The following is a 25,475-nucleotide window of genomic DNA, read 5'->3' as shown; positions in this document are numbered from 1 at the left end:
AAAACATAAATTGTAAATGTTTTAATATATACAGTATATTTCCAAGGATACACATACATTGTATGTTTTACACTAAGCCTGAAATATGAAATATACAATCCTTCAAGGATTTCAATAGTTCATTCCCACATATATTTAGTCACTTTTTATAACTCTTGTCAATCAAATCAATCCATTGCCCCAGGTCTCTCTTCCAAGAGACCCACAACTCCCACAGCCATCAGACAGGCCCATAGGTCACTTGGAGAAAATATTGTGTAGTTGTCCAGGGGTAGTTACTGTAGGACAGTGTAGGATGTGTTCAGTGACCTCTGTGTGATGAGAAAGTTTGAGTCTGTGGCCAGGTCTATTCTGTGTGGGAACTGTTCTTAGAACTGGATGGTGTCCTGAATGCAAGTGTGTTAGTGTGGTTTTTCCTTTCCTTGAAAGGAATTTTTCTGAGGTTGGGGGTGGGGGTGTAATAAGGCTGAGTAAATTATATGTAAAACAGATAGGATTATGAGGAAGTATAAGGAAGCTGTGGTTACTTGAGGGTCAAATGATATAGAATAGAATAAGGGAATGTTCAAAATTGCACCTCTGGTGATTGACTTCATTCTCATGGTGAGAAAAGTTTTGGAAAACCATCTGTAAGGTGCTCACTCCATGTGACCTTTTGGACCTTTCCTAGTCCCTTCACAAGGCTTTTATATGTTCAGAGTTTGTATTCTTCATCTATGCTTCAAAAAACTCCAACAAGTGAAAGATTGAGCAACCAGTAAAGGGTTCATCTGCAAATTTGTTACTCTACCAAAACTGTCAGTAGTTGCCATCTGTAAACAAGAGTTTCTCTTTTCCAAACCTATTTTACTTTGTGGGAAATGGCATATAAGTTAATTTGATTTTTACATCTGACCAACTGTTTCTCACTATATAAGGTGATTGAGCATGGAAGAGGAAAACTCCTCACCTCTCTCATTCCCATCAACTATATCCCTTCCATTCCTCTTTCTGTCACTCATGCTTATTTTCACTTGACATCCTGTTCACATACTTTTATTGTTTCATTTACCCCATCTATCCACCTTTGCCTTGATCCACCCCTTGATCTCACTCTCAGCACCATCCATTTAGTTTCTCTTCCTCTAAGTACCATATGTATTTCAGTCTTCCAAATAAAGTCTGTCTTTCCTTACTTTGTCATATTCCACAACTCCTTAACTAATCCCTCAAGCACTTCATTTCATATGCCTCCAAAAATTTCTCTCTCACCCATGTCTAACTATATAACAACACAACTACTGCTTCATAAATTCCTTCCATTATTTCCTGCAATATCCTTATTTTTTTATCTCCATACTACCCTCAGAGCACCTCCCACCTCTCTCTCCCTTATTCTATGATACATCTCTACCTTCAGTTTCCTGTTTTCATGTACGTCAGTTCCCACATCTACAATTTCCTACCTTCTCCATTTTTTCACTATATAACTTTGGCCCTTCACTCTTGGACACCATAATAACCTTCCTTTTTGATACAGTAACTTCAGTTTCCTCCTCCAGCAAACCCAACCAAATTCACTCGCCTACCTCTTCAAGCCATTCTCTGTCTCTGCTACCAAAATGGTGTCATCTACATATACCGGAGTGTTTAATATCCATTCTAGCCCATTTAACTCATTCCCATACTCAAAACATGCATTCACTTCTCTCATCAATCCACCTATGTACATGTTTAAACTGCTATGGTGACATTACACACTCCTGCCTCATCCAACATACGTAAAAAATAAAAAATGAATGAAATAGAAAATAGATAAAACTACCTTACCTATCTTTATAGAGAGTAATAACTCCTTCCTGTCATGTTTACAAGGGAATAATTTTTAGAGAATGCAAAAATAAAAAATAGTGTAGTTTACCCTATTGGATTGATTCATACCACATTCTATAGAATTATGAGACCTGTTGTAAAATGTAAAATGTTGAAAATGTAATGGCAATCCCTGCGGTCAGAAAATCTGCCATATGAACAGTATTTGGCAATTCACAGAACAGAATGACAGTTTTCATGTGTCAATGCAGGATTTCCCCCTGTACCCAACCTATTTTATAATTATCAAATGACTTACAGTATAATTGCAATGTTCACAAGTTTTATTACTATGTCAACAATGCATATATAGTTTTGACATATATATGCATATTGGCAGCTACTTATTTTGTAAGTATCATTGTTCCAGTGTCTTTACATTAGAAATTATCTGCATAAATCTTTAAGGTCATATAAATTTGGTTAGCACATATACTTTCTTCAGAACTCCTGACGTTTGAACCAACACAAGATAGACACCCATACTACTTGACATGAGCCTACAAAGACAACTCTTGCCTGTGGTGGGAGGTATCTGAAGTTGATAAGCCCAGCAGGGACCCAGAAACCACTGGCAGTCTGAGAAGAAAAATGTAATAACATGTTAATTCATTATGGCTATAGTTTACTTTCAATAGAACTTTAATTCATCTAAATATACCTACAGTTTGCAAAGTTATAAACATATACTGAATCACTGACAATGAATAATTGTCACAAACTGTTTAATGATGGATCATACCACAAAAGTAGGGATGATTTTCTTTCTCCACTCTTCAAATAAATCTTTCTTCCCCTCCATGAAGCTCATTCCTATAAAAGGGTAAAAATTAATCTCTCATAAGAAATAATTATCCATATGTATGTGTATGTATACATGCATATATGTATGTATTTCCACTTAACCATAGTATACAGGAAAGGATCAAAGTCCATGGGGGTCCTGCCTCTAACTTTTTAATTATCATGCCTAGATTAAAATTCTTATATGTTTCCAACTTTTTACAGTGTTACCTTGTTCTCTGATTATTGTAACAAGATATTCATGTATGATTACAGCTCTTTTCTTCACATCCTTTAAACACATAATATTCTTCAATTTGTTACTATGTGCTGATCTGTCTCAATAATGGATGCAGGTGAGCTAGTGTGTTTTTTGTCTGGTGTGTGAGGGTTTTCTCTGGGTTATATCTGGAGGTTGTTGCTGGAGTATTGAGTTTGCTAGTCCTTCTTTCAGAAATGTGTAGTCAAAGTATAGTATGTAGAGTCTAAAACTTATAGTAAAACCACTTAACCCATAAACTGCAACATACATCATATGATGAATGTGTAATTGCAACATACATCATATGATGTGAAGGCTTTTTTTAAACATTGTGGTCTATATTTCATTCCCATATGTCTTAAAATGAAGTTTGGCATCACAGGGTGAATGAGGTCACACACTATACCTACCCAATCACACATCTGAGACATCATGGAAAGGACAGGTCAGTCACTTCTGTGCAACCCACAAAACCCACAACCCTCTAATTCTTCTGGTGTAAAATATAACTTATTCAAAAAACATTCCTATGAAAAGGAGAGAAACAGTGGACAATTGAAATAGCAGTGGTGAGGAACAAAGTATAAAAAAGAACTTGTAGAAAAGTTCCCTGTAGCTCACCCATCCATGAACCCCCGCTCACCACCCACTACCTCCAAGTAACCAAATCCGCAACTTCACTACACCACCATGCCTGAACTAAGGCATACAATTAGCTAATATTTGGTTTTGCTATACTCTTCCATGCAAAATTTCATTTTATAACAGTAAAACATTTTTTTCTCTACCTCTGAAAAATTGTACATTACAGGTATGACCGATGAAACCCTATTGTGCAGTTATTGGGTTAAGGGTGGAATATCATGAGAATAAATTTAATTTCATATGGGCTATATAAATATAGCATGGATAATACATACCAACATAGAAGAGTGTAAGGTTGATAGGTGTGACAATGAGAGCATCACATGACAGCTTCTTCATTACAACTGGCAAAGCATTTCCAATAAACTTGGCATCCAGCAGTTTGTACCTGTAATAATACAACAACTAATATACAGGTAACACTTCTTTGTATTTCCATCCTGAAACAAACTCTTCTATATACAATACACTTGAACAAACTGACACTATAAATACAGAAATCCAATAAACACCTGTCAACACACATAGTAACAATTCCATTTGTAAAACATACTGCTATACTTACATTATAAAAAGCACACCTTGAATTATTAACATACTATAAAATTGCATATATTAATTGTTCAAAATCTAGAAAATTATGCTTTCCATACACTCAGGTGTTTGGTTGTGCAAGAAATTACTCTAGAGACCATGCAGAGTAAGGCTTAGCAAAATCAACTTATATTTTCTTTTATTAATACACTATCAAAGCTTTCAAATAATCTAAGGACAAAATGCTTAAAATATTGCAGTACAAATATGATATAGTGCATGAATCTTCAGGTTTTGACTACACACATTTCATCATGCATTACAATCTTTGTAAAATTCACTACTTGTGAGAATACAATTTACACCAAACTACTGTACTGTAGAAGATAATTTAAATTATAATAAGAAAAATTAGATGAAAATAATACACTACAGATGCAAAGCCTCCTATGGACCTATTTCTTGAGTAATTCATATCAATGGTTCTGGGGGAGGGAGGGGGGTTATTAAGGGAGCCATGAAGCACAATCGACATCAAGTGCTGCATAACGGCAAGCGTGTGCTCACCAAAGCACATCATGACCGGAGGGGGTGGACAAAGCATACTAGCCACGCTGGACCCGAGCCACGTATCCACCTGTGTGGAGTAAAGTATTATGGGTCTACAACTGCCAGGATAACATTTGGATCAATGCTGGTCACAGGTGGCCTTAACAACCAGATGTATTTCTATTGCAAAGGAACATAAAATCTGTCTTATGCCTAACCATATTTATAGTGGTTATAAAGATTCAGACAACCTCATACATTCTTATAATTTCTATCATTATTATAATTTTTCTTTTTAATGAGTTGTATCAGGAAAAAATTACTTCATAGGTAAGTCCTGAATAGGCCTATCATAATCTTTATTTATTTATTTATCTATTAATTTATTTTTTGGTGTGAGATTGTACACAAGGATAGAAGGCCCAGTAAACTAGTCCATTAAAACTAACAAGTGCTTTCACAATTATGTCAACAGAAAGCCAAGCCCCTAAAGAATAAATATACAAATCATACTAAATTAATTGTACTTTTTTATGTAGAAGGGGCATTATGAATATTAGGGAATGAATTAAATTTTACTGAACTTCTTAGTTCTCTTCACATGGGTTAAGTAAAGTGGACTGAAGAACAAAAATGTCATTCAATTGGAAAAGAATATTGAATCATGATTGCAAAATTTGTTTATCAAAATAATTATATCAACTACTGATTTTTATGTAAGCTGAAAGATATCTATTTTATGAAAAAAGGGTTATATATATATGTTATGTAACTTATAAATCAGACATTTCTTTCCAAATAATATTTTGTTCAGTGCACTGAAATGGAAGTTAGCGCATTTTCATTGTAACATAGCCATTGATTTACATTAAAAACATAATATTTCCACTAACTGGTGAATATATCAATAACTCTGAGTATGATAAATCTTTATTAGATACCAGCACATGAAATTACTATCAGAGTTAATCACATTACCTGCAAGGAAGAAAGGGTGCAGTATAGAAGCAAGTGCAGTGTATAGGATGAGGAGGTGCAAGAAGAAATTAAGGTTAATGAGAAGTGAAGGTACCTGAGTAACAAGAATATCTAAGATGCACATCATAAACTACTGTATCATTTGCCATAATACCTGAAACTTTATACCCCTCAAATAATGCAAAAGGCAAAGATGTTTAAGGGCTTTCATGGATTTGAAGAAGCATATGATAGGAATGACAGAGAAGTTTTGTATAGTACAAATACTATACGTGGAACATACAAATATTGCATGTGGAATAAGCAAAAGTCTATTGAAGACAGTCAAAAGTTTTTACATGAGTAGTAGTAGCACGTGTAAAGGCCAGCAATGAAGAGAATGAATAGTTTGTGGTGAATATGGGGCTGTTCCAGGGTTGCATGAAGTCATCATGTATATGGATAGGATGGTCAGGGAGGTAAATGGAAGAGGGCTACCAGTCCCACATTCTAGATCCACAAAACCACTCTCCATAAAGAACAAACCATACCCATATACCCTGTGACATGCACTCACTGCCCATCATATCTTAATCCCGTAGGCCTTCCAATACCCTAGATACATTTAGAATAAATCCTTATTGATTAACTTTTAAGTTCATCATCCCCAAACCCATTCCCACTCTCCATACCCCTACCCATCAATACTACCTCTCCCCTCCTAAAACATATTTCTTCAACCTACTTCATACAAAGGACCTCCCACCCAATGAACATTCTCTACAGAATCCCTCAACATGAGATAACTTTCCCCCAATGAACCCATCAACATTTATATTCACTGAGAACCCCAATGATAGCAACCCACCCTTCTTCCAACAACAACAACCCCAAAACACACAAGGCATACTCACAATCACTAACCCAAACAATGCACCCAATTCTACAATAGAATTGTGGGCTCATCCTAAACTGGAAAAAATATTTCTCCTCCAATGATTCAAATCCAACTGTGTCTTCAAGAAACATAACTAGATACACATACATTTCCCCACTTGTGATGTTATACCTTTTATCACCCCCTCCTTCTTCTCAAACCAAATGAGGAGGAACAGTAATCCTGGTGTCTTGTCTTTAGAACTTAAACATCTAACCCCTTCAAGCTATTACAGCTAAAATCTTCCTACATGACCCACTTATCATCTGCTCTTTATACCTCTTCCTATCAGAAACAGTCCTTTCACAGTTACATCCCCCCTCTTATACTAGGGGACTTGCATGCTTGACAGTCCAACTGGGAAACATTATCTCGACTCCAATGGGGAGACACTATCACAACCCCCACAAGGTAGATAACCTTATTACTTACTTCTTAATCTCTCTCTCTCTCCTAAACACCAAGGAATCCACACCCTTTCACTTACTAACTTATTTAAACCTCTATAGACCTATTTATGGATATCTGACCTCCTTAATTTTGAATAGTCAGTAACACCAGACCTACACCATGATGAAAAACATTACTGAAAACCTGATTTACATGAGAATGGAATATGTAGCAATGGTGTGGACAATATATACAAAAAAAAAAGGAAATTCAGAGTAGCAGAAAAAATTGTTCCAGATCTTGCTGATAAAGCATACATAAAGGGACTAATGTTCTAGAACTGCCAGTGTTAGGAAGGAAGGTGAGGAGTCTATGCCAGAGGGTGTGTAGCTGCAGCCGAAGCCATCACCTTTGCACTCTGTGTTTGGAGTGTTGGGGTAGGTAACAGTCATTGCTGGGAATCGGACAGAAGTGTGGGATTTGAACCCACAACAAAGTGAATTTAAGGTGAGCATACTTCTGATTACACTACCAGTGCACAATGTTAGGTCAATCAATAAATCTATTGCCCCTGGTTTCTCTTGCTGAAGACCTGTGGCCTCCAGAAAACTGGTAACAAGCCCCCAGACAAGATCATAAGTTGCTTAGAGAAGAGATGTTGTGTTGTTGTCAGAGGAATGTTTGTATGGGGCGTAGTAGTATGAGGTGTTCTGTGTCTTCTGTGAGGTGGTTGGCTGCATCTGGGGCAGTTTGAATCTGTGGTCAGGTCTATTTTGGGTTGGTACTGTCTTAATGGCGGATGGTGTCCTGAGTGCAGGAATGCTTGTGTGGTTTTTGTTTGGTGTGTAAAGGTTTCCTTTGTGGAACTTATAATACCTGAGGGATGTTTTTAGAACATTGAGTTTGGTGGTCTTCCTTGAAGGGCTTATTTAGTTATTTGGATGTGTATATGTTTCTGTGTGGATGTATTGTGTGATTTGGGTGGTAGGTTGTTGTAAATGCTTGGATAGTATGCTGTTAGTGTAAATTTTTGTTGCATTCTGTTGGTGGTGATTGTAAGATGTGTGGACTTGTGAAGGGTGTGTATTGTTAAGGATTCTGGTGTAGAATTATATTCCTATTATTTTCATCTGATATTCTATTCGGAGGATTTTGATTTCTGTGTGTAGGTGTCTGTAAAGAGTAATCCTGGCTTGTCCCATGACCCTCTGACCCAAGGGGTCCCCAAGGGAATCGCTTGTGGGCTTGGCTGCATGAGTTGCACAAAGCTTCTTTGAGGAAACGCATGTCCATGTTCACCATCCTAAGAACAGACCCTGTCTCAACCTGCACATTGCCCAGCTATGTGAGACACAGAATGGTTCTCTGAGGAATGCTAACAATGACTCAAATTGCACATTACCAGACCATGTGAGACGCACAAGGGTTCTTCTATGAGGAACGCACATGCAGTACCAACCCCATACCCTCCATCTTGGTGACTCAACAGTGTGAGAATGTTTTGCTTTCGACTTCCTAGGCACTGACTTTAACCTCGTACCAATTAAGAGCACAGGTTATGATCTGACCTGTGTATATAAACAGAACAGAATAGACACAACTTGAAACACACAGTCGTCAACTCCCTCACTGTCTCCCCTCACCCCTTTTCTCACACTTTGTGCAAGCCATTACTATTGGCGCCCAATTTAATTTCTAATAAAACCCACTACCTCCATTAGAGTTTGCCTTCCAGGCAGTCCTGACATTGGCACACAATGTGGGGCAGGACTACTACCTAACAGTGTCCTATAGGGGTGGTTTTTGTGCATCCTGTCATTACCCTCAGTGTTCCATTTTGTAATGTTTGTAAGTTGTGTTCAATTTGCTAATTGTTGGGAACCTTACTGTGGTGTATTTTAGGATAGTTCTTATGAACTGTTTATAGGTGGTTACTGAATGAAAGTTTCTCTTTGTTGTCCAAAGCTAGTGCTAGTTATGGCTTTTAATAGGTTTGTTTTCTTGTTTATTTTTACTGTCAGGTTAGAGAAGAGATGGAAAGATCACTTTAATGTTAATATCCTCTAACTCACTGTTATTGTACACATTTCTTTCATTTCCACACTATCCCATATAAAAAAATGGAAACTCTCATTCATTATTTCAGCCTAGGCTGATGTTTCCAGGAAAAATTATTTTATTTCCTATCATGAGTGTGAAATTCACCATAGTCTTGAATCAAGTGTTGGACTCGGGATCGACAGCTATTACCCGTCCAGATGAGTTCAGTGTGTGTGATTCACCTTGGTCTTTGGATCACATGTTGGATTCGTGATCGACAGCTGTTTCCCTCCCACAAGAGACCTCAGAGCTCGTATGACCGATCTATGGGTAATGCTGTGACCTTACACACACACACAACTCCCCGGCCACGAGAGTTGGAGTAACGACTCGTAGCGCATAGTGACAGTCGGGGACTCTACCAACCGCGCCACTGAGTGTATATGTGTATATACCTAGTTGTATTTTATGCGAAGAGGAGCGCTCATGGTGTCCCGTCTTTGTATCTCGCAGTGTCTAGTTTGCTCTTAAATTCATGAATGGTTTTTGCACACACTATTTTTTCGTCCAGTTTGTTCCAAGTGTCCACCACTATGTGGAAAACTGTTCCTCTTCAGATCTCTTCTATAACTATGTTTGTGTGTGTTTATGCACTCGTTATACGGTACATATGCGTTCCTGAAAACCTTACCGCAAATTGAAATTACCGTATACCGAACCCATTGTAACATGTAATAGGATATGGCAGACGTACCTTCTCCCTGCTCTTTCCTCTCCAAAATATCTAGCGGATACCGTATCTGTGAATTTTTCTTACCGTAAATAGAATCGAGGTTAGTAATTACCAAATACCGTAACTATGAATTTATCAGATAAAGAATTACCGTATAAGGAGGAATCGTTGTAATAATAATTATAATAATAATAATAATAATTTTTTGAAGCTCTGCCGTGGGATTCGAACCCCGACCCGTGCGTCCATAATTACGAGGCCGAGACGCTAGCAACCATGCTACTTCTAAAAATATTCGCTCCGTCTTTAACATACACAATGATAACAATAATCGGTTTATTGATTGAATAGTGATAGTGTGATGCACTGACTACAACTGGAGCTAATTCTTGGAATATATTAGATTGAGTTAATAAAGTGCACTACGGACGGAAGAGCGCTCTCCTTGTAGTGGTCAGTCCTCGCGCTCTGATGGGCACAAGTTAGTTGCTGTGCCTAGTAGCATGGTGTGGTTGGGGGAGCGTTGTGTGGGAGGAAGTGTGGGTGACGAAGGTGAGTGTGTGCGTGCGTGTGTGTATGTGTAGGCACGCGTGCACCCTTACGGATTTTGTATGTACTATAGTGACGTTAACTAAAACCATGAGGGCATAATTTTTGTTACATCAGCCTCCTTTTCAATCTCTCACTCACTTTAAAACAAACCCAAATGTCATCTGTGGATGATAATATGAGTTATGTTGCTTTGTTAATGGCGGTAATTAATGGTCAAAAGCTTACGCATTGTAGAGGACATGTGGGAAGACGAATGTGCCCATTACGCCATAGCGTGCAAGCGCCCCTGTGTCGTATGGTTCTGGCTTGGCATCCTCCTCCACCTACGGAAAGAAACGAAAGGGGACAATAAATATCATTCGACGTTCGGAAGCCGTCGAAAATACAGTCAGCGCTAACATAATTGGCGCGCATCATTTTCTACCACCGTTACATCATATTCGTGCACAAAACAACAAGAACAAGCTTCATAATGGGTAATCTCTAACTTTTAGTATTTGGTGTACCCTCCCTTATTCTTCAAAGAAGACCTGAGGCGACGGGGAACAGAGAAGACGAGGTTTTGGATGATGGACAGAAAAGTTATCCCAGATGTTTTGAAGGGCGGAAACAAGTTTCGGCACACTGGGCTTTCATCAAACCCCACAAATTTTCTATTGGAGAAAGATCAGCACTGTTGCCTGGCCACTCCTTTATATATTTAATTCCAACAAAATCCAGCCAATCAGTCACCAATTTTGCTGTGTGAGCAGGTGCCCCGACCGGCTAGTAGGCTACACTTCACCTTGACAGATGTCAAAGCAGTCCTCAAGTTGGTCTGCTAAGAGCTCCAGGTACCTCTCCTTGTCGATTGAAACGTTCCTTAGTAAGACCACTAGCTTTCCAACACCGTGATACCCAAAACCACCCCTGACCATGACCGGGTCAGGGTGTTTGACCGTCCCCTCGCTGTACCTGGGGGAAGAAGGACCTTGACCACTGCGTATCCTTATCCTCCCTTTTTGGTTGCTAGTGATGGTAAAGGTGGCCTCATCAGACCATAACATTTTGTTCCACTTGTCCTGATCCCATGCAAGATATTTTAGGCAAAAACGAGTTCGACTCTTCTTCTGGCTAGCTGTAATAATCAGTTTTCTTTGAGGTGTGCAGTACTTATACCCAAGGTCGTCGTAGAGGCGACGTTGAACGGTCCTCAGAGAGACATAGGTAAGCAGTTGAATGTTCTTGTGTTTTAATTCTTTAGCAGAAATGCGAGGTTCCCTGTCAACTTGGCGCTGCAGGTGTAGTCTTACGAACTCCTGGCTTTTTTCTTGGGAGATCTGGGTCGGTGCACGAGCGTCACGGCAACCCTTGGTCTCTGCACAGAACGCAGTGGAATGCCAATGATGCTTGAAATTTCTTTGTTAGACTTTCTTCCCTTTACCAGGGCAGCAATACTTGTCAGTTGGTCCTTCTTCAAGTCTTATTCCAAGCTCATTGTCCAATGATGAACACAATTGTGCAAAGGGGTAAGAAAAAAAGTGATTCGCAAAGAAGAGCAAAACTGGTTTACTCACGGCTGCGTGACGACATCGGTCTCGCTAGCCTGTACCCGCTTCTGGTGCGCCACTTTTCCAGACGTATTTAAACATTTTGCCAACAATTATCTAAGGGTGTGAGACTTGGAAACTGACGAAGGCGATGGAAACAAAGCTAAGGACTGCACAGAAGAGAATGGAGAGATCCATGATGGGAATAACGCTGAGAGACCGAAAGAGAGCAAGTTGGGTGAGAGAGCAGAGTAGAGTGAAATATATTGTGGAGGCGGTAAAAGAGAGGAAGTGGAATTGGCCAGGTAAGTTAGTGCGAACGACTGATTAACGATGGAGCAAGTCTGTTACTGAATGGACGCCGCGAGATGGAAGGCGTGGAAGAGGGAGACCAGACAAAAGGCACCGAAAGACGAGATTGAGAAATTTGCAGGAGTGACGTGGCAGAGGTTGGCGCGGTCGTGTGAATCATGGAATGCTATGAAGGAGGCCTTTGTTCAGCAGGGGACTCAGGATGGCTGGTTTGATTAATTGATGACAGGGTGGCCCTTCCTCGCCATCGAAATTAGCGCGAGGCATGATGCACCAAATCAGGTGGCGCTGACTGTACACACAAACCATAATTTTGAAAATAATTTGATCTAAATATTAAAGAGCGACATATGCATATTTTCCTTTTACTGGTAGGCTACCACCAGGAAACTTTATGCATTGTCTCATTCAGCAATAGTTCAAGTTTCTAAATTAAATAGATATGAAGAAACTAAAGGTTGAACCCACATCACGTCTTCCACAGTTCTTATTTTCACTGATGAAATGTTAGATTAATTAACACATCTTGGTATTGAGAAATAATCTAATTGTTATTCTTCTAATAATAAGCTACAGTAATTTGCTTGGAAAAATAGTATATGTGTGAATATACCAGTATTTATCCTGAGAGAAATAGGATATATTTATCGTATTCACGGAGTCTAATGCATAACTAAATTTTATAAATAATTGTGGAAGACGAAGTTATACCTTTACATGTGCGATTCATTCGTCAGTTAATTCAGAGACTTACAGTATAAAATCTACAAAGCTATATACCCAAGACTATTATTGCCAGTGAACCTATGGACTGGTTTTCAAGAAAGGGAAAAACAGAAATGGTCTTCAGACTATCTGGTACAATTATTCGAATTTTCTTGTAAACTTTCCATGCAGTTGATGTTCCATGTTTGCTGAAAGACATATTCTATAAACAGTTTTCAATTATAAGACAAACCAATCCAACATTTTCAGTAAAGACAAGAGCCATCATATATTCGGAATAGAGGTATCATAATTTTCTAAAAAATAGGGCAGATATTACAGATCTTACCATAATTTTGTTGTTGAAAGTCTGCTGGAAGAACTCAGCCCCTGTGTACAGTGACCCGTAAACGACCATGTTCCCGAGGACTGGATGCCTCCCGAAGGCCGCTCGAATTGCGTGCATCATTTTGAATTGGCTGAAATTTAGAAGAAAAAAGAATTGGTATGAAAAGGTGCTAGTCATTACACATACACATCCGTGGCGCAGTGATAGAGTTCCCGGCTGCCACTATAGCAGTCCGGGTTCGAATCCCGCCCAAGGCTGAAATAATTTCAGTATCACTGCGCTGCGAATAGTTACTTCAACGCTCGTGGGCGGGGAGTTGGGAGTGTGTGTGCGTGTAAAGTCACAGCATTACCCATAGATCGGTCATACATGAGGTCTCTTCCGGGAGGGAAATAGCTGTCAATCACGAGTCCAACACGTGATCCAAGACCATGGTGAATCAATATGGTGCCACATGCAGAAATTGAAATGAGGTACTGCTGAGGACTCGAACTCAGCGATCACATGACAAGTGCCGTAGTAACTAACAATGTAAGTAGAAATGTGTGTGGGTGTGTTTACCTAATTGTAGTGTACATAAAAGGAGCAACGCTCGTTGGGTCCCGTCTCCTACTCCCCTAATTTATCATATTTAGCCTCAAATTCATCTACAGTTCCAACTTAATATATATCCTTTACTTCCAATTATCATATTTAGATTTGAATTCCTGTACTGTTCCAGCTCGGGTTATATCTTCTGAGATATTGCAAGCATTTATTCATCTATATGGAAAACTATTTCTTCATATACTTTAAACATGTACTCTTCCCTAATTTGTTCTCGTGACCTCTTACAACCCTCCTATATTTAATCAAAAGATAGTGTGTGTGTGTATTTGTAACGGATAATGGAAATTAATAATATAAGACAAGATAGAGTCGTAAATGAATATGATACTTGAAGTGTTTATTTCTAGGAGCTATGATAATTTCTAGTAGGAGACAGAACGACCGTTGTTTCTTTCCTTATAATAAAATTAGGCTCATTCATATACACAAGCACAAATGGAGTTTCATCCCAGTTTCGGAGTTGGCAGGGCAAGTCGCCAATAAGTACACCAGCAAACAATGTAATTTACCATAGTCTTGAACCACGTGCAGCACTCCTGATCTACAACAATTAATCTTCATTGTTTTTATTTCATGTATCCGTTAATGGTTTCATATATCAGTTAGTCCGTATCCTCTTCATACGTAGCCCAGAAAGTATGTATACATTTGACCTTGTAGTCTGAGATTTGATATAACTGTCCCCCAAGATCACGCACGCCTGTCTACTTTACGCGCCCTTAGAGTTGCCAAACACTAATATTTCTTGTAGTATAACCGTTGGTGTTTTGGTGTGCAAACTGTACAGTACACGAAGCGCACAGTTAACACCAGGCTTCAACAATGGATTGGTGAGTTTACAGGCTACCGATTTCTATATGGAAATTACTGAATGTCACGTGTTAAATATGGCACATCAAGCATGCACTTCTATACCATCACACGATTCGGTGGCGCAGTTGGTAGAGTTCCCGGCCGCCACCACGGCGGTCCGGGTTCGAGTCTTGTCGGTGAGCGGGGAGTTGAGTGTGTGTGTGTGCGTGTAAGGTCACAACATTAGCCATAGAACGGTCATATATGTGCTCTGAGCTTTCTTTCGGGAGGGAAATAGCTGTCGACCACGAGTCCAACACGTGATGTAAGACCATGGTGAATTGTGGGGAATCACATCACAAGTTACTTTTCGTCTAGATTTACTCAAGATTGTGTACTAACACTTGCATTTGTATTTTGTTGTCGATAAAAAGCGCTTCGGAACAATATCGCGCTAAAGAGATGGAATCATAAACAGTGAAAAAAGAAAAATTCAGGAAGGGTGGTAGAAAGGAGGACAAATGAATTTAATAGTGACCAACATTCTTTTCTGGTGGTTATTAGTATCCAACATAAAAAGGAAGCTGCGTGTTTCTGATCCGCAGGGGTGCAATGGCGCCCACAAGTTTTGGTTTCGGAGAAAAATCTGTATGTAAAAATTCAGCGAAAGAAAAGAGGGACGTGTTTATGAATTAGATGAAGGACATTACCTGTTTATTGTGTATATTAATAAAAAAATATTTTGTGAGAATCAAAGTCAAGAATCAAAAGCTCTACATTATTTTGTTCGTCTAGTGACCCTTTCGCTGTGGGGGAAGTTCCCTACACCTCAATAAAATCGCCTGAGGGCAACCAGAATAATTTGGAATGCAGAGATAGCGTTTATAGATATTTTTCTTGTTTTTTCTTGGTTTGCGGGGCCTGCAGTCCTAGTACCCGCTCGGACCCCAACCATGTATGTGGTTCGGAACATTTCACATACGATGAGTTGCCCACACGACGTCATTGTTATTGGCGGAGCCCTGTCTGATCACAAGGGAGGACCGATTCAAGGTAAAATTCTATTATTTTCGCTGCGAAGGGGTTTTCCCTTAAGCTCTATTATATCATTTAGTGGTACCTAGAATAAATAATATAGTCGTAAAACGGAGCAAATGGGTTAATGACACAGATCGGTAGGGATTAAACCAATATTGTTAATCTTTTTCCACGTTAGCACAGCTTCGCACAGCTTCATGATTAATTATTGGCTCACGTCACGAGACTAATATGGAGTTGAAGACTTACTGGAACTACTAGTGATGACCGTGACGAAACTTATCCAGTGATTTAATCCACACGTGTTAGTCGCTTGTTGCATTAGTTACCACGAAATACGTGTTCCCCAGTGTGAGAACGTTTGCCTTTAACTGACCATAAATGACATTAGTTATTAGGTAACAACAAGAAGGGAAAGATGAGGTAGACTTGGACGGAAAAACGAAGGTGAAAAGAGAGAGAGACAGGGAGGGAAGAGACAAATGGAAATAGAAAGAATTTGATATATATGTGGTGATATCAAGACGGGACCCTAGGAGCAACTCCGACCTCATATACTACAACTGAATAAGTACATACACACACGTGTACAAGGTGACTTGTGCACACGCACACAGGTATCCATGGGTACACTATCATGATAGAGTTTCCCAATCGCTCCAGCCATGAGTTCATTCTTGAAGTCCTCTTCAAGCTCGGCTCAAGACCGAATTTTGATCGATTAAAGTGTCGACGTGGGGGTCGTACGATAGCGCTAGTCTCCACTAGTGACTTGGTCAACCCCAAGTGCTCGATAAAGCTTTAAGGAGTTTCTTGAAAAGCCACCAGGCACGCACAATATCTTTCGCTATAATTACGTTTACAATTGCGAAAGAGTATATCGATTAGAAAGGTAGGTGGCTGTTATACGTTAGAGGCTAGAAACTTTAAAAACAATATGAATATAAAGGAACGAGTGGTCGAGCTGATATTATATAAACATATTTTCCCAAAATGTAATAACAAAAAGTTAAGACTGCAAATTAATTTCTACGAGATGCTATTTAGCAATAATTCCAAATTATTACTGCTTAAATCAAATTTACAGTAACATACGTAAGGGCACCATCAATTTGACGCCACCTTTAGCAAATTCCACACGTCTCCATTAAAATTCGTTAAAACGGTTATCGAATATGGATGGGAGAGGTTTCCCTAAACTCCTAAAGGAAGAATATCACAGGTCTCAGGGAGAGGAACTGGGACCAATAATTTCTAAAATGATGAATAACTGATCTTTCTACAAACTTCAATTCTAAACATTTAACGATCTACATAATATCCATGGCATCACAGTCTGAATTAACAATAAAGATCAATATTTCCCCTTTTAAGTAAATGTGCTGCAGTGGGCGAGAATTACAGGTGTCTGGAAATAATAATAAAGATAAAGAAGTATGAGAGCAGCTATGAGATGTTACGATTTAATTCTTCATTGCACCTTCCCGCCGCATTGTACAAATGTAAATCACCTGCAATTTTTCATATCTTCAAACTAATGAATCTTGATTTTCACTTTGCCGTATACAACTATTTTCCATGGGGGAGTAATTAGTTTTGCCAAAGGGCAAAATAAGTTACCAAGAATCTGTGCACAGTATTCAAAATAAGGCAATTTACATTCTACCGTGATAAGCACGAGAGATGTGGGAGAGCAAATCGTGTTGCCCAATTGCGTATACGAACGACTGTATAAGTATGAAATCTGTCGCCAGCCGCAATGCTGCATGGCCCCGTGGTCGACTATATCGATTAATCCTACATTATATACATGGATGGGGTAGTGCGAGAGGTAAATGCAAGGGTAGTGGGTCAGGGATTGGAGATGGTTGAAGAAAATGGAGAAAAGTGGGAGGTGAGCCAGCTGTTGTTTGCTGACGACACTGCGCTTGTGGTAGGATCGGAGGAGGGACTGAGGAAGTTGGTGACAGAGTTTGGGAGAGTATGTGATAGAAGAAAACTAAAGATAAATGTGGGTAAAAGTAAGGTGATGAGATGTACAAGGGGTGAAAGGGACAGTAGACTGGAAGTGAGCATTAAGGGAGAGCGACTGGAGGAAGTGGATAGTTTTAGATACTTGGGTGCAAATGTGGTAGGAAAAGGTGGAGTGAAGGTGGAGGTAGAATGTAGATTGAGAGAAGCGAGTAAATGCCTTGGTGGATTGAAGAGTGTAATGAGGAATAGACATTTGGGAATGGATGCTAAGAGGTGACTGTATGAAGGAGTGATTGTGCCAACAGCACTGTATGGGGCAGAAACATGGAACATAAGAGAGGAAGAGAGAAGGAGTTTGAATGCGTTTGAGATGAGGTGTCTGAGAAGTATGATGGGGGTTACTAGGCTAGAGTGAGAAATGAGGAGGTGAGGAGAAGAACGGGGGTGGAAAGGGAGCTGGGAGATAGGGTTGATGAGTATTAGGATGGTTTGGACACATGGAAAGAATGAGTGAAGAAAGACTAGTAAAAGAGGTATGGAAGGCAGATGTGGAGGGAGTGAACATGAGGGGACGTCCTAGGATGAGGTGGATGGATGGGGTGAAGGGGGCTTTGGGGAAGAGAGGAATGTCTGTTGAGGAAGGACGGAAGAGGACAGAAGACAGAGGTGAATGGAGAATGGTTATATATGGATGATGTTGTGATGCATGAGGTGGAATGGGCAGGGGGATGGGGGGTGAGGTAGTATGTGTGAGCAAAATTTGACGCAGCCCGAAGGTTTTTTCCCCGTCTTCTCCTTTTAAGCATGGGGGGACGGAGAGGGGTGGGGTCGCCGATTTAATGAAGCGGCCTTGCTGTGGATGTGCTGTGTCTTGCGACACTGCTTCTGACCCAGGGCAGTGGACAAGGTGCAGGGATGACCCGTCATCCAGGAGGTGCTAAGATGAGAGGGAGGGTGGAGGGGTGTGGAGTGTATTCGGGGATGGAATGGGTGGGAATGATTTGCCTTTTCCTTTTTGGCTACCCCCCTTGTAAGGGTGAAAAATCCTTGGTATATGTATGTATGTATGTATATACAGTTCCCCTTTCGCCATAATGACGCCTTTCGCAAGGTTTTATTCTGGCTAACGGCAGCCTGTTCTGTTCAGCTGGAAATAGGCCAAATGGGTCCCTATCGACCGAAATCCCGTTTTATCCCGAGTTTGCCCCATGTGCAGAATAATCGGTTAGCATTAGCCAGTAAACATTAAAACATTTACTGCGGCGGAGAAATTAATGAAGAACTGTCGCAGCAACGCATATGAAGCACAACTTTTGTGGGAGCTCCATCGGATAATTCAACTACAACGTGCGATTCAGTAAGGTTTGGAGTAGACTCATACGAGACCGAGAGGATTGTTTACAACAGCATAGTACCATCTTGACTCTTGAGCAAGACAGAGGCTGTCAGCGTTTGGTGAAGGTCACAGCGCCTGTGGTCTAAGGGCATGCACAGAACACCACACTCGTGTATAATTTAACGGTGAAAACATAACCTGTTACTAACGGTGAAAACATAACCTGTTACTTTCACATTACCAGACTAACATGGAGAATTAAAATAACTGTTATTTCCGTACTCGCAATATTGCATAATTGATTAAAATTGCACAGATCTAGACGTACATTCGTGTATTCCATGTTTGAGAGCATCTTTGTATTTTTTTTCCAGCTGGAGGCTATGATGCATTTTCAGTCGCCACAGGTCCAAATCAAAATGTCATCATGAAGCTTCAGCCCGATGACGTAATATAATAATAAAAAAGGACTTGTAATATAATCTATATATTTTTTCATCTGTTGTGTGAGTTGCCTTTGTCGCTACTCGCATCACCCAGTGTCAGCTGTAAATGTCATTCCTGAGTATGGCAACACTCCCTAACATCTACCACCACAACTTTCAAACTCCCAAAACAAACTTTGACCCTGTTACATTGCACTATTTTGGGACGCTGAGTAAGCGAGTGAATGATGAAATAGAAATAACTTTATTTGAAAAACAAAACGGGATAAAGACGCTATAAAGATCAATATTAACCGAATAGCTAGAACGTTGTTAGCTCCTAGATCAAATGACAACCGCATCGGACAGTTTGTATGGGTTTTATACGCGTGTAATACTCCGTACCCTTCATTATTTTTCACCTGTACCTTCAATGGCCAATGCTGATGCCATAATAATAATAATAATAAATAATAATAATAATAATAATAATGATAATAATGATAATAATAATAATAATTAATGATAATAATGATAATAATAATAATAATTAATGATAATAATGATAATAATAATAATAATAATAATAATAATAATAATAATAATAATAATAATAATAGTAATAATTAATAGTAATAATTAATAGTAATAATAGTAGTAATAGTAATAATAATAATAATAATAATAATAATAATAATAATTAATAATAATAGTAATAATAGTAATAGTAATAGTAATAATAGTAATAATAATAATAGTAATAATAATAGTAATAATAATAGTAATAATAATAGTAATAGTAATAATAATAATAGTCATAATAATAATAATAATAGTAATAATCGTTTTAGTAATAATAGTAATAATAATAATAATAATAATAATAATAATAATAATAATTAATAATAATAAATAATAATAATAGTAATAATAATAATAATAATAATAGTAATAATAATAATAATAATAATAATAAATAATAAATAATAATAATAATAAATAATAATAATAATAATAATTAATAATAATAATTAATAATAATAATAATAATAATAATAATAATAATAATAATAATAATAATAAATGCGGGTGGGGTGGGGACAACAGATGGGAAACTACCTATCCTTTTATTTTTAGATTCTTCAATCAAGTTTGCCCCGTATGGGTACTGTAAACAGTTGTATGCAGTCAATATCATTAGAAACTTTAATGAAACCCCTCCAGGCCAGAGTCACGCAGATTTTTTATGACTGAAAAGTCCCACAATAAAAAAAAATATTGATCACTTCTGATCTACACCATCCCCCTTTCTACTGCCCTTCTTAGATATCTACCATTTCTACTCCATCCCGTCGGTGCGATATTGTCCCCTTGCACAGAAGCGCTGATTATCTCTCGTAAAACACAACTACACTCATTCAAGTTTATCTGTGACTGTGGACCATTCAACATTTTTTTTTTTTTTAAAGAGGTGAACACAGCCATTACAATTCACGGATACAAGTCGAGACATGCAGCCGAGATGGCATTTGCCTTATGGTGCTTTTTTATTTTATTTTTCTTCTTTTATGAACCTCTTCCTTACCAAATAGGTGGCATGGAGGGGTTAACGAAAACAAGGAACAAGAGCTAATGATATGTGTGCTCATGAAAGGTATAATATTTTCAGACGAGAATGTAGTGCGATTTTTTCTGTTGAAATTCGAATGCACGTCCAAGATAATATAATGCACACGAGCGCACATTCGCAATAAAGTCTCGCATTGGGTAACCACGAATTTTAATTTCCACACCAACTTTCCTAAACATTAATCAACGCTGACCCACGAAAAGCATGCTTTAAATCACGAAATACAAAAAAGAATGTGTGTGAGGGAGAGTGAGAGAGAAAAGAGGCATTAACTAGTTAAAAACATCAAAGGGGTGTCAATCATTCCTCACACGTAACTGCCGAGTAACCTCATTCCCTCCCCCATTCCCCCATCGGTGCTCATGCTTCGGACTATCACGGCCTCAAGTTGGAAGCCACTCTAAAGCCACGTCCACACGGTCGAGCTGTGCCTGGCAGGGCAAAGTTTGCAGTCTATGCCCGCGTAAGATGTCCACACAGCTGTCTGTGGTGGTTGGAGGGCAGTCGGACGCCAGCAGTTGTTGTGAGCGAGTGGTTCATTACGGTAAGATCACCATGGTGCGCTCCATACTTCGAAAGAAGATAACACTATATTCTATCATAATTGGTGCCTGCATTAAAAAGAAAAACAAGAGACCACAGAGACGTGTCTGGTGCCGGGAGTGGTTGCAGAGACGTGAAAGAATGGGTAGCTCTGTGACAATCCTACGTGAATTGCATGAGGAAAATGAAACTTTGTTCCGCAATTACGTGCGGATGGACATAAACAGTTTTTATATTGTATCGAAAGTGGAGAGCTATATTCAGAGGCAAGAGAAATGAGGCAAAGCATTACACCAGCAGCACGTTTCTCTATTTCTGTAATCAAAACACCTTACATTCCACAGACATTCATGTGATTTATATATATCAATCGAAGTTATAGTGTCTTGTCGTGACCAATATGCACTAGCACTCGGTGTGGACATGGTGTACTAATAACGTGGTAGTCACAGTGTTGCCACTTTTGTAGAGGCGAATTCCCACAGATTAAAGAATTTTTCCCCACAGATTTCCACAAACTGAAATTAAAATCCCACAAAAATTCCCACAAAATTAATACAGCATTATTTCATATAAATTTCTCATTGATGAAGAAAATTAAAAAATTTTCCTTACAAAAAAAAAGTTACTTAATATTTAACAACTATATAAACTTAAAAACTAGGTCTTTCCATTATGACTGTTCTGTAGACAGCCTGCAGCTACAGTAGGCCAACCAAAACTTTGCAATACAAACATCATAATGACAATAATTAGATTTATAGTTACCTACAGTCTCAGTTTCTTACTGCATTAAAAAAAGATTAATGACATTCTCCTCCTCCTCCTCTCTAGAACCTTTAGCACCGAAATTTCTTATCATGTCATCAGTGGGCTGAAAGTTTACACACGACTGATAATAGTGAACCAACCCATACCTTATCTGCAACAATGCCTCTACCGACCTAACCTTTAGACGATTTCTCAGTTTCGAGTGAACAACATTCATTTGAGAGAAAATTCTTTCTACTGAGGCATTTGAAAATGTAAGGGACAATAATGCCAGTACGAGGCCTGAAATGTTTGGGAACATTTTTTGTCCTGCAGAATTTTCCCTTTCATTTACCTCAGTCCAAAAACTTACTACATTACCCAAGCAATTTTTAGGCCACTGCTGAAGACACATTGAACTCCATTCATTTTCAAGACCATCTAGATCCTCAAAGGTAGACCGATACCTAGCACCAATCAGAGCAACAGGGTCTTTAATCTGCGATGTGGCAATGGAAGGATGGAAATTTTTCAACATCATAAGTATCTCAACATTATCAGGTAAGCGCATCTGAACTTGTTTTATGAGTTCAACCACAAACTCTTTACACCGCTCTTTGATATAGTGAACTTGAGCTGCAGTTAAAGAACAAGCAGATGCATATGTGGTGAACTCATATCCATGGCACATGGCACATATCCATGGCACATGGCACAACATGATCCAGAAATATAAGTTTGGGTAGGTTTTCATCAGAACATTTTGACAAGTGCTTTCCATTTACTACAATGTTCATTAGATTACGATACATTGCAATGAGATCCTGTGTTACTTTTGTGACATCTGCAGTTTGTGACTGGAAAATCTTATTAACACTAACTATTTCTTTCAGAGTTTTTCTGACAAACAACAAATACAATTTATTCTGGTCATCTCTGTATGCATCAGACAGGGTTTTCGCTGTGTAACAACGTTCTTTGGAAGCACTCAGGTCAAAATGAAGCTTTAGAGCCTCCCACTGATCGATAATTATACTAACTGCCTCTAACCTTGCCAACCAGCGTGTGCCTGCCAGTCCCGGCACCTTCTTAGGTACACTGTTTTCTAACACTCTGTATATAGCCTGATACTCATTAGTCCTCTTAGGACTAGTAGAAAACCAATTATGAGTTTCTCTAACTACAAAATCAACAATTATAGGAAGGCATTCAGAAGCCTTACTGGCAGCAAGGTGAAGGGAGAGACACACACACCTAAACAGGGTTAATTCAGGATTATCAACTCTTAAAAGTGTTGAGAGTGAATGAGTTCGACCGATCATCGAACTGGCTCCATCAGTCCCTAGGCCTATCATTTTTTTCACATCTAGGCCGTCCTCAGCCAAGCATCTTTTAACAGTCTGATAGAGAGTATCAGCTGTAGTATTTTCTATTGGTAGTAGACGATAGAAAGTGTCCACTACAGACTTTTTACTTGTACTGTAAAAACGAATGCAAAGGGCAAGGCAAGATATATTTGCTTCGTTGGTACTCTCATCAACCACCAAGCTAAAAAATTGGTCTCCAATTTCATTTCTTAATTTAACAGCAAAAGATGGAACAATGACATATTTCTGAAGACGTGCACATTTAGTATGATGCATTCTGAAATCTTGTAATGTGCGTGATTTCATATCCAACTAAGGCAAAAGTTCACCCAAATGATCTACTGATAAAGCTGAGGCATGTTCAGCTATATAAACTGCTATTCTAAGCTCAGCAATTTTGACTGGATCTCTCTCTATGGGACGCATAGCATCTTTGGACCTCTGGCTCTTGCTTGTAGAGGATTTAGTGTTATCCACGTGTTTCTTGCTAAGAGAGTGACCAATCACGGATTTCATGTGCGCTTGAAAGGAATTTCCGTAAACTTTGCATCGTGCTTTGCTTGCATCACCTGGGACTGACTGCAGCCAACCTAAAACCAAGAAGTCAAAGTTCTCTGATAAACATACAATAGTTATACCATTTCATCCTGCGGTAATTTATATTACGACTACATAAGCACTGAGAAAACGTAGATCTAGCCTAGCGTACACCACACCTTGGTAAAGTAAAATTATCCAGCGGTAATCAATTAATGGATATAAGGAAAGCATGCATGTATCTATTTGTATATGCTCTTCATCTATTTTTAACAAGGTAAAATAACAGATTCGAAATTTTTGTCTTTACCTTTAAAACGTTGGTCATTTTTCCATGATGGACGGTACCTCTGACTGTATTTCCTTGTACTTTTGTCAGTCATCTTGACTATCACTAGCAAATAAAGTAGGTCCTACAAGCACCGGCCGTCTTGCAGACCGGTATGACTAACAGCAGCTGAGCAACAGAGCTTACTGTAGAACTGAAACTGTAGAGTGAAGTAAGTCTCTGGCGAGACTTCCAAAACGTTCCAAGATTCCAACTTGAGCCTGTTGCCAAGGAGTCGAGAGTTTCTACTGGCCAGACCGTGCTTGAACGTATGACGCTTTCGACATATCGCGGGGAGGGTCGACCGTACTTGAACGTATGACGTTTTCGACCTATCGCGGGGAGGGTCGACCGTACTTGAACGTATGACGCTTTAGACCTATCGCGGGGAGGGAAGAGAAAACGTTTTCGCTTGGGCTGTATCTTCATTGTGAAGTAGTCCTCTTCCTCCCCCCTACCCAACCCCTTCCGAGTGCCGACTAAACGAGTGATGGATTTAGATGGACGCGTCCAGGACGCGTGAGTTATGAAACGGACCAAACTATGATCCACCCCATTCCCAGCTTACCTATATTATGTACCACAGAATTAGTTCCAGTATTTAAAACTGACTGATTCAACACAACCTAGTTATGTATTCCAACAATACTTTTTCAAATTCTCTTATTTATGGAGAATCTTAGTTATTTGTCTGACTAATGGTTGATTCCATAGAATTTCCCACAAACTGTATGGATTCCCACAAAAAATTCCACAAATTAAGAACAAAATTGGTCTCCCCACAAACAGTCCCACGTCAGATCATTTCTCCCACAGATCTGTGGGAAAATCCCACAAAGTGGCAACAGTGGGTAGTCAGTGGATCTGCCTACACCTTACCTCGTGTGTTTGGCAGTGACGGAAAACCTCCATCCACTGCCCTCTATTGGCGCCGGGAGCGGACAGTTTGATGGTTTGCCCGCTGAAACTGCTCGTACAAGGGCAAAGCCTTCGTGCCCGACGGACACTGCTCGACCGT

At 39.1% G+C, this 25,475-nt stretch overlaps 2 protein-coding genes across 3 annotated transcripts in view; both read right to left on the bottom strand.

The window, feature by feature from the left end:
- Positions 1-8: 8 nt before the first annotated feature.
- Positions 9-25,475, bottom strand: part of LOC143018189 (mpv17-like protein) — a 45,088-nt gene continuing 19,621 nt past the window's right edge. For both annotated transcript variants that reach the window (XM_076173377.1, XM_076173376.1), the window contains exons 2-6: positions 13,129-13,258; positions 10,459-10,556; positions 3,817-3,929; positions 2,594-2,664; positions 9-2,430 (exon numbers count right to left, since the gene is read on the bottom strand). In XM_076173377.1, the coding sequence (XP_076029492.1) occupies positions 2,293-2,430; positions 2,594-2,664; positions 3,817-3,929; positions 10,459-10,556; positions 13,129-13,248 (540 nt within the window). In that variant the 5' untranslated portion in view covers positions 13,249-13,258 and the 3' untranslated portion in view covers positions 9-2,292. The remainder of the gene's footprint in view (positions 2,431-2,593; positions 2,665-3,816; positions 3,930-10,458; positions 10,557-13,128; positions 13,259-25,475) is intronic.
- Positions 23,905-25,139, bottom strand: LOC143018430 (uncharacterized). Its single transcript, XM_076173790.1, has 2 exons — positions 24,440-25,139; positions 23,905-24,182 (listed from the first exon to the last, which is right to left on the bottom strand). Exons 1-2 carry the CDS (start codon positions 24,510-24,512, stop codon positions 23,905-23,907), a joined length of 351 nt encoding a protein of 116 aa, XP_076029905.1. The 5' UTR covers positions 24,513-25,139.

This window comes from Oratosquilla oratoria, chromosome 34, assembly GCF_046742065.1.
Source record: "Oratosquilla oratoria isolate Oo_2021 chromosome 34, ASM4674206v1, whole genome shotgun sequence".
In the NCBI taxonomy this organism is placed as follows: Eukaryota; Metazoa; Arthropoda; class Malacostraca; order Stomatopoda; family Squillidae; genus Oratosquilla; species Oratosquilla oratoria.
This window is presented reverse-complemented; position numbering and strand designations above follow the sequence as displayed.